The sequence below is a fragment of the Salmo salar genome, chromosome ssa04 (assembly GCF_905237065.1).
Source record: "Salmo salar chromosome ssa04, Ssal_v3.1, whole genome shotgun sequence".
Classification (NCBI taxonomy): Eukaryota; Metazoa; Chordata; class Actinopteri; order Salmoniformes; family Salmonidae; genus Salmo; species Salmo salar.
The window spans coordinates 84,656,149-84,678,704 of record NC_059445.1 but is presented as its reverse complement, the minus strand read 5'-3'; the positions used below and the strand labels follow the sequence as shown (position 1 = coordinate 84,678,704).

At 48.9% G+C, this 22,556-nt stretch overlaps 1 protein-coding gene across 2 annotated transcripts in view; it reads right to left on the bottom strand.

Moving 5' to 3' along the window:
* The window catches only part of LOC106603993 (globoside alpha-1,3-N-acetylgalactosaminyltransferase 1), a 42,001-nt gene extending 20,413 nt beyond the window's left edge, over nt 1–21,588 (bottom strand). Inside the window, exon 1 of one of the 2 annotated variants that reach the window (XM_014198309.2) lies at nt 21,308–21,588. In XM_014198309.2, coding sequence (XP_014053784.1) covers nt 21,308–21,374 — 67 coding nt within the window. In that variant the 5' untranslated portion in view covers nt 21,375–21,588. Of the gene's footprint in view, nt 1–15,797; nt 16,365–21,307 lie in introns of those variants that run through there. The other variant, XM_014198310.2, reaches the window with a different exon arrangement.
* Nucleotides 21,589–22,556: the final 968 nt, after the last annotated feature.

Genomic DNA, 22,556 nt, shown 5'->3' with positions numbered 1-22,556 from the left:
TTACAACGAAAACAAAACATTAGATTATGTCAGCAGAGTACCAAGCCAGAAATAATCAGACACCCATTTTTCAAGCTAGCATATAATGTCACCAAAACCCAGAAGACAGCTAAATGCAGCACTCACCTTTGATGATCTTCATCAGATGACAACCCTAGGACATTATGTTATACAATACATGCATGTTTTGTTCAATCAAGTTCATATTTATATCAAAAACCAGCTTTTTACATTAGCATGTGACGTTCAGAACTAGCATACCCCCGCAAACTTCCGGGAATTCGCTAACATTTTACTAAATTACTCACGATAAACGTTCACAAAAAGCATAACAATTATTTTAAGAATTATAGATACAGACCTCCTCTATGCACTCGATATGTCCGATTTTAAAATAGCTTTTTGGTGAAAGCACATTTTGCAATATTCTAAGTACATAGCCCAGGCATCACGGGCTAGCTATTTAGACACCCGGCAAGTTTAGCACTCACCATAATCATATTTACTATTATAAGAGTTTGATTACCTTTTGTTGTCTTCGTCAGAATGCACTCCCAGGACTGCTACTTCAATAACAAATGTTGGTTTGGTCCAAAATAATCCATCGTTATATCCGAATAGCGGCGTTTTGTTCGTGCGTTCCAGACACTATCCGAAATGGTAAAGAAGGGTCGCGCGCATGGCGCAATTCGTGACAAAAAAAATGTAAATATTAAATTACCGTACTTCGAAGCATGTCAACCGCTGTTTAAAATCAATTTTTATGCAATTTATCTCGTAAAAAAGCGATAATATTCCGACCGGGAATCTCCTTTTCGGTAAACAGAGGAAAAAACACAAAGACGGGGGGAGGCCAGTGCACGCGCCTAAGCCCACAGTCCCTTGATCAGCCACTTGAGAAAGGCGATAATGTGTTTCAGCCTGGGGCTGGAATGACGACATTCAGGTTTTTCCCGGGCTCTGAGAGCCTATTGGAGCCGTGGGAAGTGTCACGTTACCGCAGAGATCCTAAGTTTTGAAAAGAGATGTCAAAGAAAGACAATAAATGGTCAGACAGGCCACTTCCTGTAAAGGAATCTCTCAGGTTTTGACCTGCCATTTGAGTTCTGTTATACTCACAGACACCATTCAAACAGTTTTAGAAACTTTGGAGTGTTTTCTGTCCAAAGCCAATAATTATATGCATATTCTAGTTACTGGGCAGGAGTAGTAACCAGATTAAATCGGGTACGTTTTTTATCCAGCCGTGTCAATACTGCCCCCTAGCCCTAACAGGTTAATTACTTGTTACTTTATGTCTTATACTTATCTGTATTTTTTTTTTAACTGCATTGTTGGTTAGGGGCTTGTAAGTAAGCATTTCACTGTAAGGTCTACAACACCTGTTGTGTGACTAATAAAATGTGACGAATAAAATTTGATTTGATTTCAAATGGGGACGTCCACAACGGAGTGGAAATGCAACACCCCTCGGGGTGGAAGGCTTCGTTGTGATACAGTCGCTGCATACTCTGGTTACTTCCTGTTCTTTGACGGACTCTGGCTGGACTGAAGACGACGAAAAGTTTGAAAAATGTCAAACCACAGAAGAAGATGAAAATATGTGGTTTTCGGTGATGGCTTTATGGGATAGCTAGCAACTTGTAAGCAATTATCAATTACTATTAAAATAGTAATCACTTACAGGAATGTTAAATAATACACATTGGCTGTTAAGTTTTTGATGATAATTATTAAGTGGAGGTACCACTGTAGCTTGCAGTACCTTCAACTGATAAAATAATTTATCTGTTTAAGGTTTTGACTAAAGTATTCCACTCTGAAAACATATAACTTTGTGAAATGTATTAGAATTAAGGCTATAATAATGTGTTAAAGACTATAATAATGTGTTAAAGACTATAATCCAATACTGTGTGTGAGTAGACTTTTTCAAACTAGGACACTGTTACTATTTCAAAATGAGCAAGGCAGAGTTGATAAGACGACGTTGTAAATAGGAACAGGAAAAGGGGCCTCCCTAAGTTAGGGAGGGGAACAACTGCCCAAAAACGGCTAGGCTGGCGAAAGATAAGGAGACAGGTTGCAGATGTGTGATAAAGAATGTATGTGTACTGTGGAAAAATACAGCCGCCTAAAGCAGGGTGGAGTTCTCTACTAATGTGAGTTCATTTGTGTGTGTGTGTGTGTCTGTGTACACATATAAAAAGACTGTGTCCTCATTTTTAGGCAGAGCACTCGTGAATAAACATTGTTGACTATTGTAGGCTGGGCCTCTGTCTGTGTCATTTAACCAGAATCTTATAAACTCTGGGGTGCAGACTGAGTAGTCTCATTGAAGTTCAGTTTATGAACATTGGGAACAGAATTCTCATAACATCAACCTAGCCTAGCTTTGAGCTAGCTACAGTGGTACCTTCAACCTAGCCTAGCTTTTAGCTAGCTACAGTGGTACCTTCAACCTAGCCTAGCTTTTAGCTAGCTACAGTGGTACCTTCAACCTAGCCTAGCTTTTAGCTAGCTATCTTGACTTGCTATAAAGTTAGAGAAACATGTTGAGTAAAAAGTAACTAAACAAAACATGTTCTATTATCACCTGAAACAATATATTTATCATGTCTTGAATGAAAAGGTCATATTTTGTAATTTCCCAAAAATAAAATGGCATCTCTGATGAGACAGGCTCTCCTCCATCTTGTGTTACAAACACTACACTTGTCCGTTCAGTATCAGGGCAAGTGAAAATGGCGTACGGCGTAATGAAATACATCACTGATGTGAACTGGGCATTACACCTGCCTCAGACCACTCGCAGAACAGCTAAGAGTTTCGTTAGATGCTTTTTTTCCCCACAGAAGAAGATCTTCGCTAAATATAGAATTGCATGGTTTATCGTTTCACTGTGACTACTGATAAACTTCAGCACAAAGTTGACTACAAACAAAAAGTTGCTAATGTCTTTGCAATTGATACAAACAAGCTATGTATGAAAAGATCCTTCAAATGAAAACCGAGATAAATGCATTAGAATGCACATACAGTAGGCTATAGGCCTATTTCAAATCACATTGAAATACATATAAAAGTTCAATAAATTGAGTTATATTTTACTACTTGTACGCTACTGTCTGTAATTTGTCTCAATATGTGCTATGATGTGTACGCAATGATGTGCCAAATTTGTGATTTAGTGAATTTTTATTGAGTAAGCATTAGAACAGGCCGCCTAAATATTTGCAGCCGTAGGCGGTAATCTCTCTCTGGGAGCTGATCTGTCATCAGTAGGGGAGACAGGGGCATGTTCTCACACGTTTCACTTACATGTAGATTTCTCAACATTGGTATATCTATTAAGACCCATTTAAATATTGATGAATAGATTAAAGGTATTGCCTAAATATTTGCTTTCCTCATAACTTATTGCAAAATTAAGTTCATACTAATAGAATACACTGTGAACAGTATGGGACAACTTGCCCCGTAGCTAACAGCATGGGACAACTTGCCCCCGTAGCTGACAGCATGGGACAACTTGCCCCCGTAGCTGACAGTATGGGACAACTTGCCCCGTAGCTGACAGCATGGAACAACTTGCCCCCGTAGCTGACAGTATGGGACAACTTGCCCCGTAGCTGACAGTATGGGACAACTTGCCCACGTAGCTGACAGTATGGGACAACTTGCCCACGTAGCTGACAGTATGGGACAACTTGCCCCGTAGCTGACAACTTGCCCCCCTAGCTGACAGCATGGGACAACTTGCCCCCCTAGCTGACAGCATGGGACAACTTGCCCCCCTAGCTGACAGCATGGGACAACTTGCCCCCCTAGCTGACAGCATGGGACAACTTGCCCCCGTAGCTGACAGCATGGGACAACTTGCCCCGTAGCTGACAGCATGGGACAACTTGCCCCGTAGCTGACAGCATGGGACAACTTGCCCCCCTAGCTGACAGCATGGGACAACTTGCCCCCCTAGCTGACAGCATGGGACAACTTGCCCCACTAGCTGACAGCATGGGACAACTTGCCCCACTAGCTGACAGCATGGGACAACTTGCCCCCCTAGCTGACAGCATGGGACAACTTGCCCCCCTAGCTGACAGCATGGGACAACTTGCCCCCCTAGCTGACAGCATGGGACAACTTGCCCCGTAGCTGACAGCATGGGACAACTTGCCCCGTAGCTGACAGCATGGGACAACTTGCCCCCGTAGCTGACAGCATGGGACAACTTGCCCCCGTAGCTGACAGCATGGGACAACTTGCCCCCGTAGCTGACAGCATGGGACAACTTGCCCCCGTAGCTGACAGCATGGGACAACTTGCCCCCGTAGCTGACAGCATGGGACAACTTGCCCCCGTAGCTGACAGCATGGGACAACTTACCCCCGTAGCTGACAGCATGGGACAACTTGCCCCGTAGCTGACAGCATGGGACAACTTGCCCCCGTAGCTGACAGTATGGGACAACTTGCCCCGTAGCTGACAACTTGCCCCGTAGCTGACAGCATGGGACAACTTGCCCCGTAGCTGACAGTATGGGACAACTTGCCCCCGTAGCTGAAAGAATGGGACAACTTGCCCCGTAGCTGACAGCATGGGACACCTTGCCCCGTAGCTGACAGCATGGGACACCTTGCCCCGTAGCTGACAGCATGGGACAACTTGCCCCGTAGCTGACAGCATGGGACAACTTGCCCCCGTAGCTGACAGCATGGGACAACTTGCCCCGTAGCTGACAACTTGCCCCGTAGCTGACAGCATGGGACAACTTGCCCCCGTAGCTGACAGTATGGGACAACTTGCCCCCGTAGCTGACAGTATGGGACAACTTGCCCCCGTAGCTGACAGCATGGGACAACTTGCCCCCGTAGCTGACAGCATGGGACAACTTGCCCAGTAGCTGACAGAATGGGACAACTTGCCCCCGTAGCTGACAGTATGGGACAACTTGCCCCGTAGCTGACAACTTGCCCCGTAGCTGACAGCATGGGACAACTTGCCCCGTAGCTGACAGTCTGGGACAACTTGCCCCCGTAGCTGACAGCATGGGACAACTTGCCCCCGTAGCTGACAGCATGGGACAACTTGCCCCCGTAGCTGACAGCATGGGACAACTTGCCCCCGTAGCTGACAGCATGGGACAACTTGCCCCCGTAGCTGACAGCATGGGACAACTTGCCCCCGTAGCTGACAGCATGGGACAACTTGCCCCCGTAGCTCACAGCATGGGACAACTTGCCCCGTAGCTGACAGCATGGGACAACTTGCCCCGTAGCTGACAGCATGGGACAACTTGCCCCCGTAGCTGACAGCATGGGACAACTTGCCACCGTAGCTGACAGCATGGGACAACTTGCCACCGTAGCTGACAGCATGGGACAACTTGCCCCCGTAGCTGACAGCATGGGACAACTTGCCCCCGTAGCTGACAGCATGGGACAACTTGCCCCGTAGCTGACAGCATGGGACAACTTGCCCCCGTAGCTGACAGCATGGGACAACTTGCCCCGTAGCTGACAGCATGGGACAACTTGCCCCGTAGCTGACAGCATGGGACAACTTGCCCCCGTAGCTGACAGCATGGGACAACTTGCCCCCGTAGCTGACAGCATGGGACAACTTGCCCCGTAGCTGACAGCATGGGACAACTTGCCCCGTAGCTGACAGCATGGGACAACTTGCCCCGTAGCTGACAGCATGGGACAACTTGCCCCGTAGCTGACAGCATGGGACAACTTGCCCCGTAGCTGACAGCAAGGGACAACTTGCCCCCGTAGCTGACAGCAAGGGACAACTTGCCCCCGTAGCTGACAGCATGGGACAACTTGCCCCGTAGCTGACAACTTGCCCCGTAGCTGACAGCATGGGACAACTTGCCCCCGTAGCTGACAGCATGGGACAACTTGCCCCCGTAGCTGACAGCATGGGACAACTTGCCCCGTAGCTGACAGCATGGGACAACTTGCCCCGTAGCTGACAGCATGGGACAACTTGCCCCAGTAGCTGACAGCATGGGACAACTTGCCCCCGTAGCTGACAGCATGGGACAACTTGCCCCCGTAGCTGACAGCATGGGACAACTTGCCCCGTAGCTGACAGCATAGGGACAACTTGCCCCCGTAGCTGACAGTATAGGGACAACTTGCCCCCGTAGCTGACAGCATGGGACAACTTGCCCCCCTAGCTGACAGCATGGGACAACTTGCCCCCCTAGCTGACAGCATGGGACAACTTGCCCCCCTAGCTGACAGCATGGGACAACTTGCCCCCCTAGCTGACAGCATGGGACAACTTGCCCCCCTAGCTGACAGCATGGGACAACTTGCCCCCCTAGCTGACAGCATGGGACAACTTGCCCCCTAGCTGACAGCATGGGACAACTTGCCCCCTAGCTGACAGCATGGGACAACTTGCCCCCTAGCTGACAGCATGGGACAACTTGCCCCCCTAGCTGACAGCATGGGACAACTTGCCCCCCTAGCTGACAGCATGGGACAACTTGCCCCCGTAGCTGACAGCATTGTACAACTTGCCCCCGTAGCTGACAGCATGGGACAACTTGCCCCCCTAGCTGACAGCATGGGACAACTTGCCCCCGTAGCTGACAGCATGGGACAACTTGCCCCCGTAGCTGACAGCATGGGACAACTTGCCCCGTAGCTGACAGCATGGGACAACTTGCCCCGTAGCTGAAAGCATGGGACAACTTGCCCCGTAGCTGACAGCATGGGACAACTTGCCCCCGTAGCTGACAGCATGGGACACCTTGCCCCCGTAGCTGACAGCATGGGACAACTTGCCCCGTAGCTGACAGTATGGGACAACTTGCCCCGTAGCTGACAACTTGCCCCGTAGCTGACAGCATGGGACAACTTGCCCCGTAGCTGACAGTATGGGACAACTTACCCCCGTAGCTGACAGCATGGGACAACTTGCCCCGTAGCTGACAGCATGGGACAACTTGCCCCCGTAGCTGACAGCATGGGACAACTTGCCCCCGTAGCTGACAGTATGGGACAACTTGCCCCCGTAGCTGACAGTATGGGACAACTTGCCCCGTAGCTGACAACTTGCCCCGTAGCTGACAGCATGGGACAACTTGCCCCGTAGCTGACAGTATGGGACAACTTGCCCCGTAGCTGACAGCAAGGGACAACTTGCCCCCGTAGCTGACAGCATGGGACAACTTGCCCCGTAGCTGACAACTTGCCCCCGTAGCTGACAGCATGGGACAACTTGCCCCCGTAGCTGACAGCATGGGACAACTTGCCCCCGTAGCTGACAGCATGGGACAACTTGCCCCCGTAGCTGACAGCATGGGACAACTTGCCCCGTAGCTGACAGCATGGGACAACTTGCCCCCGTAGCTGACAGCATGGGACAACTTGCCCCCGTAGCTGACAGCATGGGACAACTTGCCCCGTAGCTGACAGCATGGGACAACTTGCCCCCGTAGCTGACAGCATGGGACAACTTGCCCCGTAGCTGACAGCATGGGACAACTTGCCCCGTAGCTGACAGCATGGGACAACTTGCCCCCGTAGCTGACAGCATGGGACAACTTGCCCCCGTAGCTGACAGTATGGGACAACTTGCCCCGTAGCTGACAACTTGCCCCGTAGCTGACAGCATGGGACAACTTGCCCCGTAGCTGACAGTATGGGACAACTTGCCCCCGTAGCTGAAAGAATGGGACAACTTGCCCCGTAGCTGACAGCATGGGACACCTTGCCCCCGTAGCTGACAGCATGGGACACCTTGCCCCCGTAGCTGACAGCATGGGACAACTTGCCCCGTAGCTGACAGCATGGGACAACTTGCCCCCGTAGCTGACAGTATGGGACAACTTGCCCCGTAGCTGACAACTTGCCCCGTAGCTGACAGCATGGGACAACTTGCGCCGTAGCTGACAGTATGGGACAACTTGCCCCCGTAGCTGACAGTATGGGACAACTTGCCCCCGTAGCTGACAGCATGGGACAACTTGCCCCCGTAGCTGACAGCATGGGACAACTTGCCCAGTAGCTGACAGAATGGGACAACTTGCCCCCGTAGCTGACAGTATGGGACAACTTGCCCCGTAGCTGACAACTTGCCCCGTAGCTGACAGCATGGGACAACTTGCCCCGTAGCTGACAGTCTGGGACAACTTGCCCCCGTAGCTGACAGCATGGGACAACTTGCCCCCGTAGCTGACAGCATGGGACAACTTGCCCCCGTAGCTGACAGCATGGGACAACTTGCCCCCGTAGCTGACAGCATGGGACAACTTGCCCCCGTAGCTGACAGCATGGGACAACTTGCCCCCGTAGCTGACAGCATGGGACAACTTGCCCCCGTAGCTGACAGCATGGGACAACTTGCCCCGTAGCTGACAGCATGGGACAACTTGCCCCCGTAGCTGACAGCATGGGACAACTTGCCACCGTAGCTGACAGCATGGGACAACTTGCCACCGTAGCTGACAGCATGGGACAACTTGCCACCGTAGCTGACAGCATGGGACAACTTGCCCCCGTAGCTGACAGCATGGGACAACTTGCCCCCGTAGCTGACAGCATGGGACAACTTGCCCCGTAGCTGACAGCATGGGACAACTTGCCCCCGTAGCTGACAGCATGGGACAACTTGCCCCGTAGCTGACAGCATGGGACAACTTGCCCCCGTAGCTGACAGCATGGGACAACTTGCCCCCGTAGCTGACAGCATGGGACAACTTGCCCCGTAGCTGACAGCATGGGACAACTTGCCCCGTAGCTGACAGCATGGGACAACTTGCCCCGTAGCTGACAGCATGGGACAACTTGCCCCGTAGCTGACAGCATGGGACAACTTGCCCCCGTAGCTGACAGCAAGGGACAACTTGCCCCCGTAGCTGACAGCAAGGGACAACTTGCCCCCGTAGCTGACAGCATGGGACAACTTGCCCCGTAGCTGACAACTTGCCCCCGTAGCTGACAGCATGGGACAACTTGCCCCCGTAGCTGACAGCATGGGACAACTTGCCCCGTAGCTGACAGCATGGGACAACTTGCCCCCGTAGCTGACAGCATGGGACAACTTGCCCCCGTAGCTGACAGCATGGGACAACTTGCCCCCGTAGCTGACAGCATGGGACAACTTGCCCCCGTAGCTGACAGCATGGGACAACTTGCCCCCGTAGCTGACAGTATAGGGACAACTTGCCCCCGTAGCTGACAGTATAGGGACAACTTGCCCCCGTAGCTGACAGCATGGGACAACTTGCCCCCCTAGCTGACAGCATGGGACAACTTGCCCCCTAGCTGACAGCATGGGACAACTTGCCCCCCTAGCTGACAGCATGGGACAACTTGCCCCCCTAGCTGACAGCATGGGACAACTTGCCCCCCTAGCTGACAGCATGGGACAACTTGCCCCCCTAGCTGACAGCATGGGACAACTTGCCCCCCTAGCTGACAGCATGGGACAACTTGCCCCCTAGCTGACAGCATGGGACAACTTGCCCCCTAGCTGACAGCATGGGACAACTTGCCCCCCTAGCTGACAGCATGGGACAACTTGCCCCCTAGCTGACAGCATGGGACAACTTGCCCCCTAGCTGACAGCATGGGACAACTTGCCCCGTAGCTGACAGCATGGTACAACTTGCCCCCGTAGCTGACAGCATGGGACAACTTGCCCCCGTAGCTGACAGCATGGGACAACTTGCCCCCGTAGCTGACAGCATGGGACAACTTGCCCCGTAGCTGACAGCATGGGACAACTTGCCCCGTAGCTGACAGCATGGGACAACTTGCCCCCGTAGCTGACAGCATGGGACACCTTGCCCCCGTAGCTGACAGCATGGGACAACTTGCCCCGTAGCTGACAGCATGGGACAACTTGCCCCGTAGCTGACAACTTGCCCCGTAGCTGACAGCATGGGACAACTTGCCCCGTAGCTGACAGTATGGGACAACTTGCCCCCGTAGCTGACAGCATGGGACAACTTGCCCCGTAGCTGACAGCATGGGACAACTTGCCCCCGTAGCTGACAGCATGGGACAACTTGCCCCCGTAGCTGACAGCATGGGACAACTTGCCCCGTAGCTGACAGCATGGGACAACTTGCCCCGTAGCTGACAACTTGCCCCGTAGCTGACAGCATGGGACAACTTGCCCCGTAGCTGACAGCATGGGACAACTTGCCCCCGTAGCTGACAGCATGGGACAACTTGCCCCCGTAGCTGACAGCATGGGACAACTTGCCCCCGTAGCTGACAGCATGGGACAACTTGCCCCCGTAGCTGACAGCATGGGACAACTTGCCCCGTAGCTGACAGCATGGGACAACTTGCCCCGTAGCTGACAGCGACAACTTGCCCCGTAGCTGACAGCATGGGACAACTTGCCCCGTAGCTGACAGCATGGGACAACTTGCCCCCGTAGCTGACAGCATGGGACAACTTGCCCCGTAGCTGACAGCATGGGACAACTTGCCCCCGTAGCTGACAGCATGGGACAACTTGCCCCGTAGCTGACAGCATGGGACAACTTGCCCCGTAGCTGACAGCATGGGACAACTTGCCCCCGTAGCTGACAGCATGGGACAACTTGCCCCGTAGCTGACAGCATGGGACAACTTGCCCCGTAGCTGACAACTTGCCCCGTAGCTGACAGCATGGGACAACTTGCCCCGTAGCTGACAGCATGGGACAACTTGCCCCCGTAGCTGACAGCATGGGACAACTTGCCCCCGTAGCTGACAGCATGGGACAACTTGCCCCCGTAGCTGACAGCATGGGACAACTTGCCCCCGTAGCTGACAGCATGGGACAACTTGCCCCCGTAGCTGACAGCATGGGACAACTTGCCCCCGTAGCTGACAGCATGGGACAACTTGCCCCCGTAGCTGACAGCATGGGACAACTTGCCCCGTAGCTGACAGCATGGGACAACTTGCCCCGTAGCTGACAGCATGGGACAACTTGCCCCCGTAGCTGACAGCATGGGACAACTTGCCCCCGTAGCTGACAGCATGGGACAACTTGCCCCCGTAGCTGACAGTATGGGACAACTTGCCCCGTAGCTGACAACTTGCCCCGTAGCTGACAGCATGGGACAACTTGCCCCCGTAGCTGACAGCATGGGACAACTTGCCCCCGTAGCTGACAGCATGGGACAACATGCCCCCGTAGCTGACAGCATGGGACAACTTGCCCCCGTAGCTGACAGCATGGGACAACTTGCCCCGTAGCTGACAGCATGGGACAACTTGCCCCCGTAGCTGACAGCATGGGACAACTTGCCCCCGTAGCTGACAGCATGGGACAACTTGCCCCCGTAGCTGACAGCATGGGACAACTTGCCCCGTAGCTGACAGCATGGGACAACTTGCCCCCGTAGCTGACAGCATGGGACAACTTGCCCCGTAGCTGACAGCATGGGACAACTTGCCCCCGTAGCTGACAGCATGGGACAACTTGCCCCCGTAGCTGACAGCATGGGACAACTTGCCCCCGTAGCTGACAGCATGGGACAACTTGCCCCCGTAGCTGACAGCATGGGACAACTTGCCCCCGTAGCTGACAGCATGGGACAACTTGCCCCGTAGCTGACAGCATGGGACAACTTGCCCCGTAGCTGACAGCATGGGACAACTTGCCCCCGTAGCTGACAGCATGGGACAACTTGCCCCGTAGCTGACAGCATGGGACAACTTGCCCCCGTAGCTGACAGTATGGGACAACTTGCCCCGTAGCTGACAACTTGCCCCGTAGCTGACAGCATGGGACAACTTGCCCCGTAGCTGACAGCATGGGACAACTTGCCCCCGTAGCTGACAGCATGGGACAACATGCCCCCGTAGCTGACAGCATGGGACAACTTGCCCCCGTAGCTGACAGCATGGGACAACTTGCCCCCGTAGCTGACAGCATGGGACAACTTGCCCCCGTAGCTGACAGCATGGGACAACTTGCCCCCGTAGCTGACAGCATGGGACAACTTGCCCCCGTAGCTGACAGCATGGGACAACTTGCCCCCGTAGCTGACAGCATGGGACAACTTGCCCCCGTAGCTGACAGCATGGGACAACTTGCCCCCGTAGCTGACAGCATGGGACAACTTGCCCCCGTAGCTGACAGCATGGGACAACTTGCCCCGTAGCTGACAGCATGGGACAACTTGCCCCGTAGCTGACAGCATGGGACAACTTGCCCCCGTAGCTGACAGCATGGGACAACTTGCCCCGTAGCTGACAGCATGGGACAACTTGCCCCCGTAGCTGACAGCATGGGACAACTTGCCCCCGTAGCTGACAGCATGGGACAACTTGCCCCGTAGCTGACAGCATGGGACAACTTGCCCCCGTAGCTGACAGCATGGGACAACTTGCCCCCGTAGCTGACAGTATGGGACAACTTGCCCCGTAGCTGACAACTTGCCCCGTAGCTGACAGCATGGGACAACTTGCCCCCGTAGCTGACAGCATGGGACAACTTGCCCCCGTAGCTGACAGCATGGGACAACATGCCCCCGTAGCTGACAGCATGGGACAACTTGCCCCCGTAGCTGACAGCATGGGACAACTTGCCCCCGTAGCTGACAGCATGGGACAACTTGCCCCCGTAGCTGACAGCATGGGACAACTTGCCCCCGTAGCTGACAGCATGGGACAACTTGCCCCCGTAGCTGACAGCATGGGACAACTTGCCCCCGTAGCTGACAGCATGGGACAACTTGCCCCCGTAGCTGACAGCATGGGACAACTTGCCCCCGTAGCTGACAGCATGGGACAACTTGCCCCCGTAGCTGACAGCATGGGACAACTTGCCCCCGTAGCTGACAGCATGGGACAACTTGCCCCCGTAGCTGACAGTATGGGACAACTTGCCCCCGTAGCTGACAGTATGGGACAACTTGCCCCGTAGCTGACAACTTGCCCCGTAGCTGACAGTATGGGACAAGTTATCAGAACCATTATACATCAACTGATACTATTTGAAGAATAATATATATTTAAAGCAGATTGCAAATACACTGCTCAAAAAAATAAAGGGAACACTTAAACAACACATCCTAGATCTGAATGAAATAAATAATCTTATTAAATACTTTTTTCTTTACATAGTTGAATGTGCTGACAACAAAATCACACAAAAATAATCAATGGAAATCCAATTTATCAACCCATGGAGGTCTGGATTTGGAGTCACACTCAAAATTAAATTGGAAAACCACACTACAGGCTGATCCAACTTTGATGTAATGTCCTTAAAACAAGTCAAAATGAGGCTCAGTAGTGTGTGTGGCCTCCACGTGCCTGTATGACCTCCCTACAACGCCTGGGCATGCTCCTGATGAGGTGGCGGTTGGTCTCCTGAGGGATCTCCTCCCAGACCTGGACTAAAGCATCCGCCAACTCCTGGACAGTCTGTGGTGCAACGTGGCGTTGGTAGATGGAGCGAGACATGATGTCCCAGATGTGCTCAATTGGATTCAGGTCTGGGGAACGGGCGGGCCAGTCCATAGCATCAATGCCTTCGTCTTGCAGGAACTGCTGACACACTCCAGCCACATGAGGTCTAGCATTGTCTTGCATTAGGAGGAACCCAGGGCCAACTGCACCAGCATATGGTCTCACAAGGGGTCTGAGGATCTCATCTCGGTACCTAATGGCAGTCAGGCTACCTCTGGCGAGCACATGGAGGGCTGTGCAGCCCCCCAAAGAAATGCCACCCCACACCATGACTGACCCACCGCCAAACCGGTCATGCTGGAGGATGTTGCAGGCAGCAGAACGTTCTCCACGGCGTCTCCAGACTCTGTCACGTCTGTCACGTGCTCAGTGTGAACCTGCTTTCATCTGTGAAGAGCACAGGGCGCCAGTGGCGAATTTGCCAATCTTGGTGTTCTCTGACAAATGCCAAACGTCCTGCACGGTGTTGGGCTGTAAGCACAACCCCCACCTGTGGACGTCGGGCCCTCATACCACCCTCATGGAGTCTGTTTCTGACCGTTTGAGCTGACACATGCACATTTGTGGCCTGCTGGAGGTCATTTTGCAGGGCTCTGGCAGTGCTCCTCCTGCTCCTCCTTGCACAAAGGCGGAGGTAGCGGTCCTGCTGCTGGGTTGTTGCCCTCCTACAGCCTCCTCCACGTCTCCTGATGTACTGGCCTGTCTCCTGGTAGCACCTCCATGCTCTGGACACTACGCTGACAGACACAGCAAACCTTCTTGCCACAGCTCGCATTGATGTGCCATCCTGGATGAGATGCACTACCTGAGCCACTTGTGTGGGTTGTAGACTCCGTCTCATGCTACCACTAGAGTGAAAGCACCGCCAGCATTCAAAAGTGACCAAAACATCAGCCAGGAAGCATAGGAACTGAGAAGTGGTCTGTGGTCCCCACCTGCAGAACCACTCCTTTATTGGGGGTGTCTTGCTTATTGCCTATAATTTCCACCTGTTGTCTATCCATTTGCACAACAGCATGTGAAATTTATTGTCAATCAGTGTTGCTTCCTAAGTGGACAGTTTGATTTCACAGAAGTGTGATTGACTTGGAGTTACATTGTGTTGTTTAAGTGTTCCCTTTATTTTTTTGAGCAGTATATATCTAAATGTCAATGCTTATTGGAGATAAATTGCACTTGATTGTGGTACATCCTTATAAATGAACTGAACACAAATAATACATGACAACATCATCGGTTCTTTATTAGAACATATTAGAATACAAACTTTGGTTTGACAAAACATACATCATTTAAAAATGCTGTGTGTGTGTGTGTGTGTGTGTGTGTGTGTGTGTGTGTGTGTGTGTGTGTGTAGCCTACGTGTATGTTGATGTTGTTATTATTATTATTATTATTATTATTATTATTATTATTATTATTATTTATTTATTGAATCCCAGCCCCCGTCCCCACAGGAGGCCTTTTGATAGGCCCTCATTGTAAATAAGAATTTGTTCTTAACTGACTTGCCTAGTTAAATAAAGGTTAAATAAAATAAAAATAAAAATGTAGTAAAACAACATACTGATAAAAAAAAAAGGCTATACTGGCCTTTAAGAACATGTTAGGGCATTAATTCATAAATATGCGTGTGTAAATGAGTGTTTTCACATTAGTTTAAAATGTGAGCCTTCATTCCCATGTGATGGATATGCAGAGGCTTCAATAGGTTTTACATGACAACATGCCCCGAAATTAGTGTGACAATATGCCAACAACCAGACTTTCATGACAAATGTTCCTGCCCCCGAGCCGATAGCTTGATAAATCCATTCAAACGCAACATTATATCATAGTTGATATTCGCCTTATTGTGTCACACTGTGTATTTATGTGATTCCTTGTTGACCAAACAGTAATTACAAAAAAATGAAAAGATTTCAAAATGTTTGTTCTAATCTCAGAGTGCTGAAACCAACACAGGTAAAGGTTAATTAAAGAAGGTACATATTGCACAATATTGCGACTGGACCAAACATTTCCTCGACACATGATTAGCCTTGCTCACAGTAAATACTGACGATATTTGCGAACGAGTTAAAACAACAAGATATACATTTCGTAGGAATTAAATACTACAAACTTCAACGCGCCAAAACATTTATAAAAAGGGCAATTAAATAATGTGCGTTCGCGACGGGAGTGGATGAGTTCGCGTCATCAAAATACATTTAAATGAATAGATTAAAAAACATAAAAACGCCAACTCATTAAACAAGCCTTAACCATCTTATCTACTAAATCACTTATTATATCTACATGGAGGCCAAATGACATCTAAGTATTTATTTTTGGAAATTGTACTCACTTATATGCATTTTGACTGATGTTCCTGAAAATCACCTGGTCCCAGTATCATCTACAGTAGCTGTCGATACCTGTCACTGTACAAATAAATGTTTCCATTGAGCTTCCTCTCTACAGAAGTATGCACTTGTTCACTCTACTCAAGCAGGCATAAAGTATTGGATTGGTACAAGCATGGCTGGAGGGAGGTTCCACTCCTAGTCCCATACTAACTTCTAACAGACCCTCCCCCATATTCCTCACACCACTCCGAGGGAGAGTGTATGAGTGTACACTTCTGAAAAGGGTAGAATATTGGTACGTAGCCTATTTCTTCTATTAACTAGGTTTCTGTTCCAGCCTTTGTCACTGTACAAATAAATGTTTCCATTGAGCTTCCTCTCTACAGAAGTATGCACTTGTTCACTCTACTCAAGCAGGCATAAAGTATTGGATTGGTACAAGCATGGCTGGAGGGAGGTTCCACTCCTAGTCCCATACTAACTTCTAACAGACCCTCCCCCATATTCCTCACACCACTCCGAGGGAGAGTGTATGAGTGTACACTTCTGAAAAGGGTAGAATATTGGTACGTAGCCTATTTCTTCTATTAACTAGGTTTTTGTTCCAGCCTTTCTCCCCCCAGCCTTTCTTCAACGTCTGTCTGATAATTTAGTTTTGTTAGCATCAAGTTTCTTAGTGCTGGACTGGAACAAAAGCCTGCAGTTTTCTGTCCAGTAGAGCAGGACAATGTCTCCCCCTGCTGTCTGTCTGTGTGAACTGCACTCCCGAACTCTTACTCGTATTCTGCGGCTGTCTTCATAGGTGAACCCTTTTTTTTGGGGGTTCCAGGTAAAAAACAATCAAGTTGTAGAAACATCTCAAGGATGATCAATGGAAACAGGATGCACCTGAGCTCAATTTCAAGTCTCATAGCAAAGAGTCTGAATACTTACAGTTGAAGTTTACATATGCACCTTAGCCAAATACTCAGTTTCACTATTCCTGACATTTAATCCTAGTAAAAATTCCCAGCCTTAGGTCAGTAAGGATCACCACTTTATTTTAAGAATGTGAAAGTGTCAGAATAATAGTAGAGAGAATGATTTATTTAGTTAAGCTTTTATTTCTTTCATCTCATTCCCAGTGGGTCAAAAGTTTACATACTATTTGAGTGTATTTGGCAGCGTTGCCTTTAAATTGTTTAACTTGGGTCAAGCGTTTTGGGTAGCCTTCCACAAGCTTCCCACAATAAGTTGGGTGAATTTTGGCCCATTCCTCCTGACAGAGCTGGTGTAACCGTGTCAGGTTTGTAGGCCTCCTTGCTCGCACACGCTTTTTCAGTTCTGCCCACAAATGTTCTATAGGATTGAGGTGAGGGCTTTGTGATGGCCACTCCAATACCTTGACTTTGTTGTCCTTAAGCCATTTTGCCACAACTTTGGAAGTATGCTTAGGGTCATTGTCCATTTGGAAGACCCATTTGCAACAAAGCTTTAGCTTCCTGACTGATGTCTTGAGATGATACTTCAATATAACTACATAATTTTCCTTTCACATGATGCCATCTATTTTTTTAAGTGCACCAGTCCCTCCTGCAGCAAAGCACCCCCACAACATGATGCTGCCACCCCCGTGCTTCACAGTTGGGATGGTGTTCTTCGGCTTGCAAGCCTCCCCCTTTTTCCTCCAAACATAACGATGGTCATTCTGGCCAAATAGTTATATTTTTGTTTCATCAGACCAGAGGACATTTCTCCAAAAAGTACGATCTTTGTCCCAATGTGCAGTTGCAAACCGTAGTCTGGCTTTTTTTAATGGCGGTTTTGGAGCAGTGGCTGCTTCCTTGCTGAGCGGCCTTTCAGGTTATGTCGATATAGGACTTGTTTTACTGTGGATATATATACTTTTGTACCTGTTTCCTCCAGTATCTTCACAAGGTCCTTTGCTGTTGTTCTGGGCCTGATGTGCACTTTTCGCACCAAAGTACGTTCATCTCTAGGAGACAGAACGCGTCTCCTTCCTGAGCGGTATGACGGCTGCGTGGTCCCATGGTGTTTATACTTGCATACTATTGTTTGTACAGATGAACATGGTACCTTCAGGTGTTTGGAAATTGCTCCCAAGGATGAACCAGACTTGTTGAGGTCTACAATTTTTTTTCTGAGGTCCTGGCTGATTTCTTTTGATTTTCCCATGATGTCAAGCCAAGAGGCACTGAGTTTGAAGGTAGGCCTTGAAATACATCCACAGGTACACCTCCAATTGACTCAAATTATGTCAATTAGCCTATCAGTAGCTTCTAAAGCCATGACGTCTTTTCTAGAATTTTCCAAGCTGTTTAAAGGCACAGTCTACTTAGTGTATGTAAACTTCCGACTTCAACTGTATGTAAATAAAAGGTATTTAAGTTTTCTTTCATCTGTATTAAATTTGCAAATATTTCAAAAAACAGTTTTCGCTTTGTCATTATGGGGTATTGTGTTTAGTTTGCTGAAGAATTCTGTATTTAATCCATTTTAGAATAAGGCTGTAAACGTAACAAAATGAGGGGAAAAAAAGTCAAGGGGTCTGAAAACTTTCAGAAGGCACTGTATAATCAGTGAATGAAATAAAATACTTGACTTGAGCTATATTTCTTTGATGATAAAAGGACAACCTTCTTTACATGCATCTCGACATTGAGGTCAGGGTCAAAGAAGGCGTTTCTGGCCTTCGTCTTTACATTGGTGGACAAAGGACCAAAGTTATTTCAATCTAGCATGGTGGAGGCCAAACAACCTCTGATTTCTTATCAATGAGCTGGAGGAAGTTGTCACACATCCAATATTTGGTGTTTATTTAACCCTTATTTTACCAGGTAAGGTGACTCAGAACACATTTCCATTTACAGCAACCACCTGGGGAATAGTTACAGGGGACAGGAAGGGGGATGAATGAGCCAATTGGAAGCTGGGGATGATTAGGTGGCAATGATTTTTATTTTTTTTGCCAGGACACCGGGATTAACACCCCTACTCTTACAATTAAGTGCCATGGGACTTGTAGTGACCACAGAGAGTCAGGACACCCATTTAATGTCCCATCTGAAAGACAGCACCCTACACAAGGAAATGTCACCAATCACTGCCCTGAGGTATTGGGATATATTTTTTTTTATACCAGAGGAAAGTGTGTCTCCAACACCACTTCCAGCATCATCTGGTATCCCATCCAGGACCAACCCTGCTTAGCTTTAGAGGCAAGTCAGCATTGGGATGCAGGGTGGTAATGCTGCTGTCAGCAAGACACTTGTAGCTATGCCAGCTTGGGCCCCACAAGGGTGCATGCTCAGCCCCCTCCTGTACTCCCTGTTCACCCACGTCTGCGTGGCCATGGACGCCTCCAACTCAATAATCAATAAGTTTGCAGACGACACAACAGTAGTGGGCTCGATTACCAACAACAACAAGACAGCCTACAGGGAGGAGGTGAGGGCACTCGGAGTGTGATGTTTGGAAAACAACCTCTCACTCAACGTCAACAAAACAAAGGAGATGATCATGGACTCCAGGAAACAGGAACATCCCCTTATCCACATCGACGGGACAGCAGTTGAGAAGGTGGAAAGTTTTAAGTTCCTCGGCGTAAACATCACAGAGGAGGCTGAAGAAATTTGGCTTGTCAACTAAAACCCTCACAAACTTTTAAAGATCCACAACTGAGAGCATCCTGTATCATCGCCTGGTACGGCAACTGTACCGCCCTCAACCGCAGGGCTCTCCAGAGGGTGGTGCGGTCTGCATAACGCATCACCGGGGGCAAACTACCCGCCCTCCATGACACCTACAGCACCCGATGTCACAGGAAGGCCAAAAAGACCATCAAGGACAACAACCACCCGAGCCACGGCCTGTTCACCCCGCTACCATCCAGAAGGCGAGGTCAGTACAGGTGCATCAAAGCTGGGACCGAGAGACTAAAAAACAGCTTCTATCTCAAGGCCATCAGACTGTTAAACAGCCATCACTAACACAGAGAGGCTGCTGCCTACATACTGACTCGAACATTGGCCACTTTAATAAATGGATCACTAGCCACTTTAATAAATGTTTACATATCTTATATTAGTCATCTCATACTGTATTTTATACCATCTATTGCATCTTGCCTATGCCGCTCGGTCATCGCTCATCCACATATTTATATGTACATATTCTCATTCACCCCTTTAGATTTGTGTGTATTAGGGAGTCGTTGGGGAATTGTTAGATTACTTTAGATATTACTGCACTGTCAGAACTAGAAGCACAAGAATTATGCTACACTCACATTAACATCTGCTAACCATGTGTATGTGACCAAAGAAATGTGATTTAATTTGCTTGATCACTGGGTCTGATTGGTAAATAAAGCTGCTTTTCATCCACCCATGCTCAGTGAGAATCGTCTGCCACATAAACATGACCTTAACCAATCGATGGCAATGCCAGAGATTCCCACCCACCTCTCCAGCCGGTCGACAAGAATGTTATGATAAATAGTATCAAAACATGGCACTGAAATCCTAAAGAACTAGGATAGAGAACTAGGATAGAGAACTAGGATAGAGAACTAGGATAGAGAACTAGGATAGAGAACTAGGATAGAGAACTAGGATAGAGAACTAGGATAGAGAACTAGGATAGAGAACTAGGATAGAGCATTCACCGGCATCAGCAATCATTACTGACTTTTAATGAAACAGTTTGTGTGCTGTGAAGTGAGCGGAAGGCTGACAATTAAAAAAAAATAAGTTGTTGATACAAAAAAAAAGCCACCAATTGTTTGAAAACAACTTTTTCATAAAATGTTGGATAAAAGGGAGGGAGATTGTAACAATAGACACAATGTTGGGGCCAACAGTAGGCATAACCTCTGAGTAGTCTAGTAGGGGCCACGTCTAAGGGGCAGGAAGAGGTCCTCATTGTGAGCTACAGTATCAAAAAGAGACTCAAAATGAGCGAAAGGAAGCAGTAGACGTTCTCAGAATAGTTGTCTGAATTGGCCCCTGACCAGAAATACTGGTGTGGGTTGGCTACTGTCAATCTGGGATTCAATATTTGTCTGTATATTTTCTGTAAAGAATCGTGAAAACTGTTCAAATAGATCTGAGGATCGATAATATCACTTTTAGCGGGGCACCAACAACACGATCAACTGTTTTAAAACAGAATGTTCAAGTTGTGGCAGTTTTCTGAGATCAAGGTAGAGGCGTAGTCCGCAACGTTGTGATTTCTCATCATATCCTCAGAGAATCATTTACGTTTGTAGGGCTTCCGTTTACATTCAGCCTTTCATGAGTTCACTTTTAAAAAGCCCAAAAAGCCCATTTAACCATAAAACGGAAATGGCATAAAACGGAAATTGTGAACAGTTGTTTACTTTGTCAGGTCGAGGTTTCCATCCAGCAACTTGTTGACCAAGTTCAAACAACGCAGCTTTGAAATAATCAATTTCTTATCTTTATAACAATGGGTATACATCTTGAAATGTAAATATATTTCAACTTACCCCTCATTCGTTCACTTGCTGTGGTACAGCAACAGTTGCCGACGACCTGAAATCTCCCCACCGCCATCTGAAGGCTCGTCGTCAGTCCTTTATTTGAGCCGGATCCTCTCCGTTTTGGACTGTTTTGTTCCGGAGCCTATTTGGTTTGCGCAATATTGTAATTTATGTGTGAGAAGCGCGCCGGTATCTCTCACATAACAAGAATGAGATTGACTTTCTATGATCTCTCTCTCTCTCTCTCTCTCTCTCTCTCTCTCTCTCCTCTCTCTCTCTCTCTCTCTCTCTCTCTCTAGCGCGCGAAGGGTTCTGAAGGAACTGCATCACCACTGATACATGTAAATACATTTGTCAAAGTTATATAATTACTGCTGTCTGTTCAGAAATAATTTAGAATAACCTACTACACCACGATAAGGACTTAAAAAAAAAATGTTTAAAATAGCGGAGCGTTGTGGATTTGTAGCCCAATAACAAGGAACAGCCTTAGGTCGGGAACGCTGTTCCTTGTTATTGGGCTACAATCCATCGTTTTACAAAGTGAAACGAGAGAGAGGGAGGCTTTTGGCATCAACCATCACAAGCGAGTGAGCTGCTCACCATCGGGCGAGTCAGTGAAACTGGAAAGCAATTTTAGGACAAAGCTGTTTAGATGCCAGATTCAGTTAAGCGGTCTCGATGCCAGCTTCAGTTCAGCGGTCTCGATGCCAGCTTCAGTTCAGCAGTCTCGATGCCAGCTTCATTTATGCCGTCTCGATGCCAGCTTCAGTTATGCAGTCTCGATGCCAGCTTCAGTTATGCGGTCTCGATGCCAGCTTCAGTTATGCAGTCTCGATGCCAGCTTCAGTTAAGCGGTCTCGCTGCCAGCTTCAGTTAAGCGGTCTCGATGCCAGCTTCAGTTATGCAGTCTCGATGCCAGCTTCAGTTAAGCGGTCTCGATGCCAGCTTCAGTTATGCGGTATCGATGCCAGCTTCAGTTATGCCGTCTCGATGCCAGCTTCAGTTATGCGGTCTCGATGCCAGCTTCAGTTATGCGGTCTTGATGCCAGCTTCAGTTATGCAGTCTTGAAGCCAGCTTCAGTTAAGCGGTCTCGCTGCCAGCTTCAGTTATGCGGTTAAAATGCCAGCTTCAGTTAAGCGGTCTCGATGCCAGCTTCAGTTAAGCGGTCTCGATGCCAGCTTCAGTTATGCGGTCTCGATGCCAGCTTCAGTTATGCGGTCTCGATGCCAGCTTCAGTTAAGCGGTCTCGAT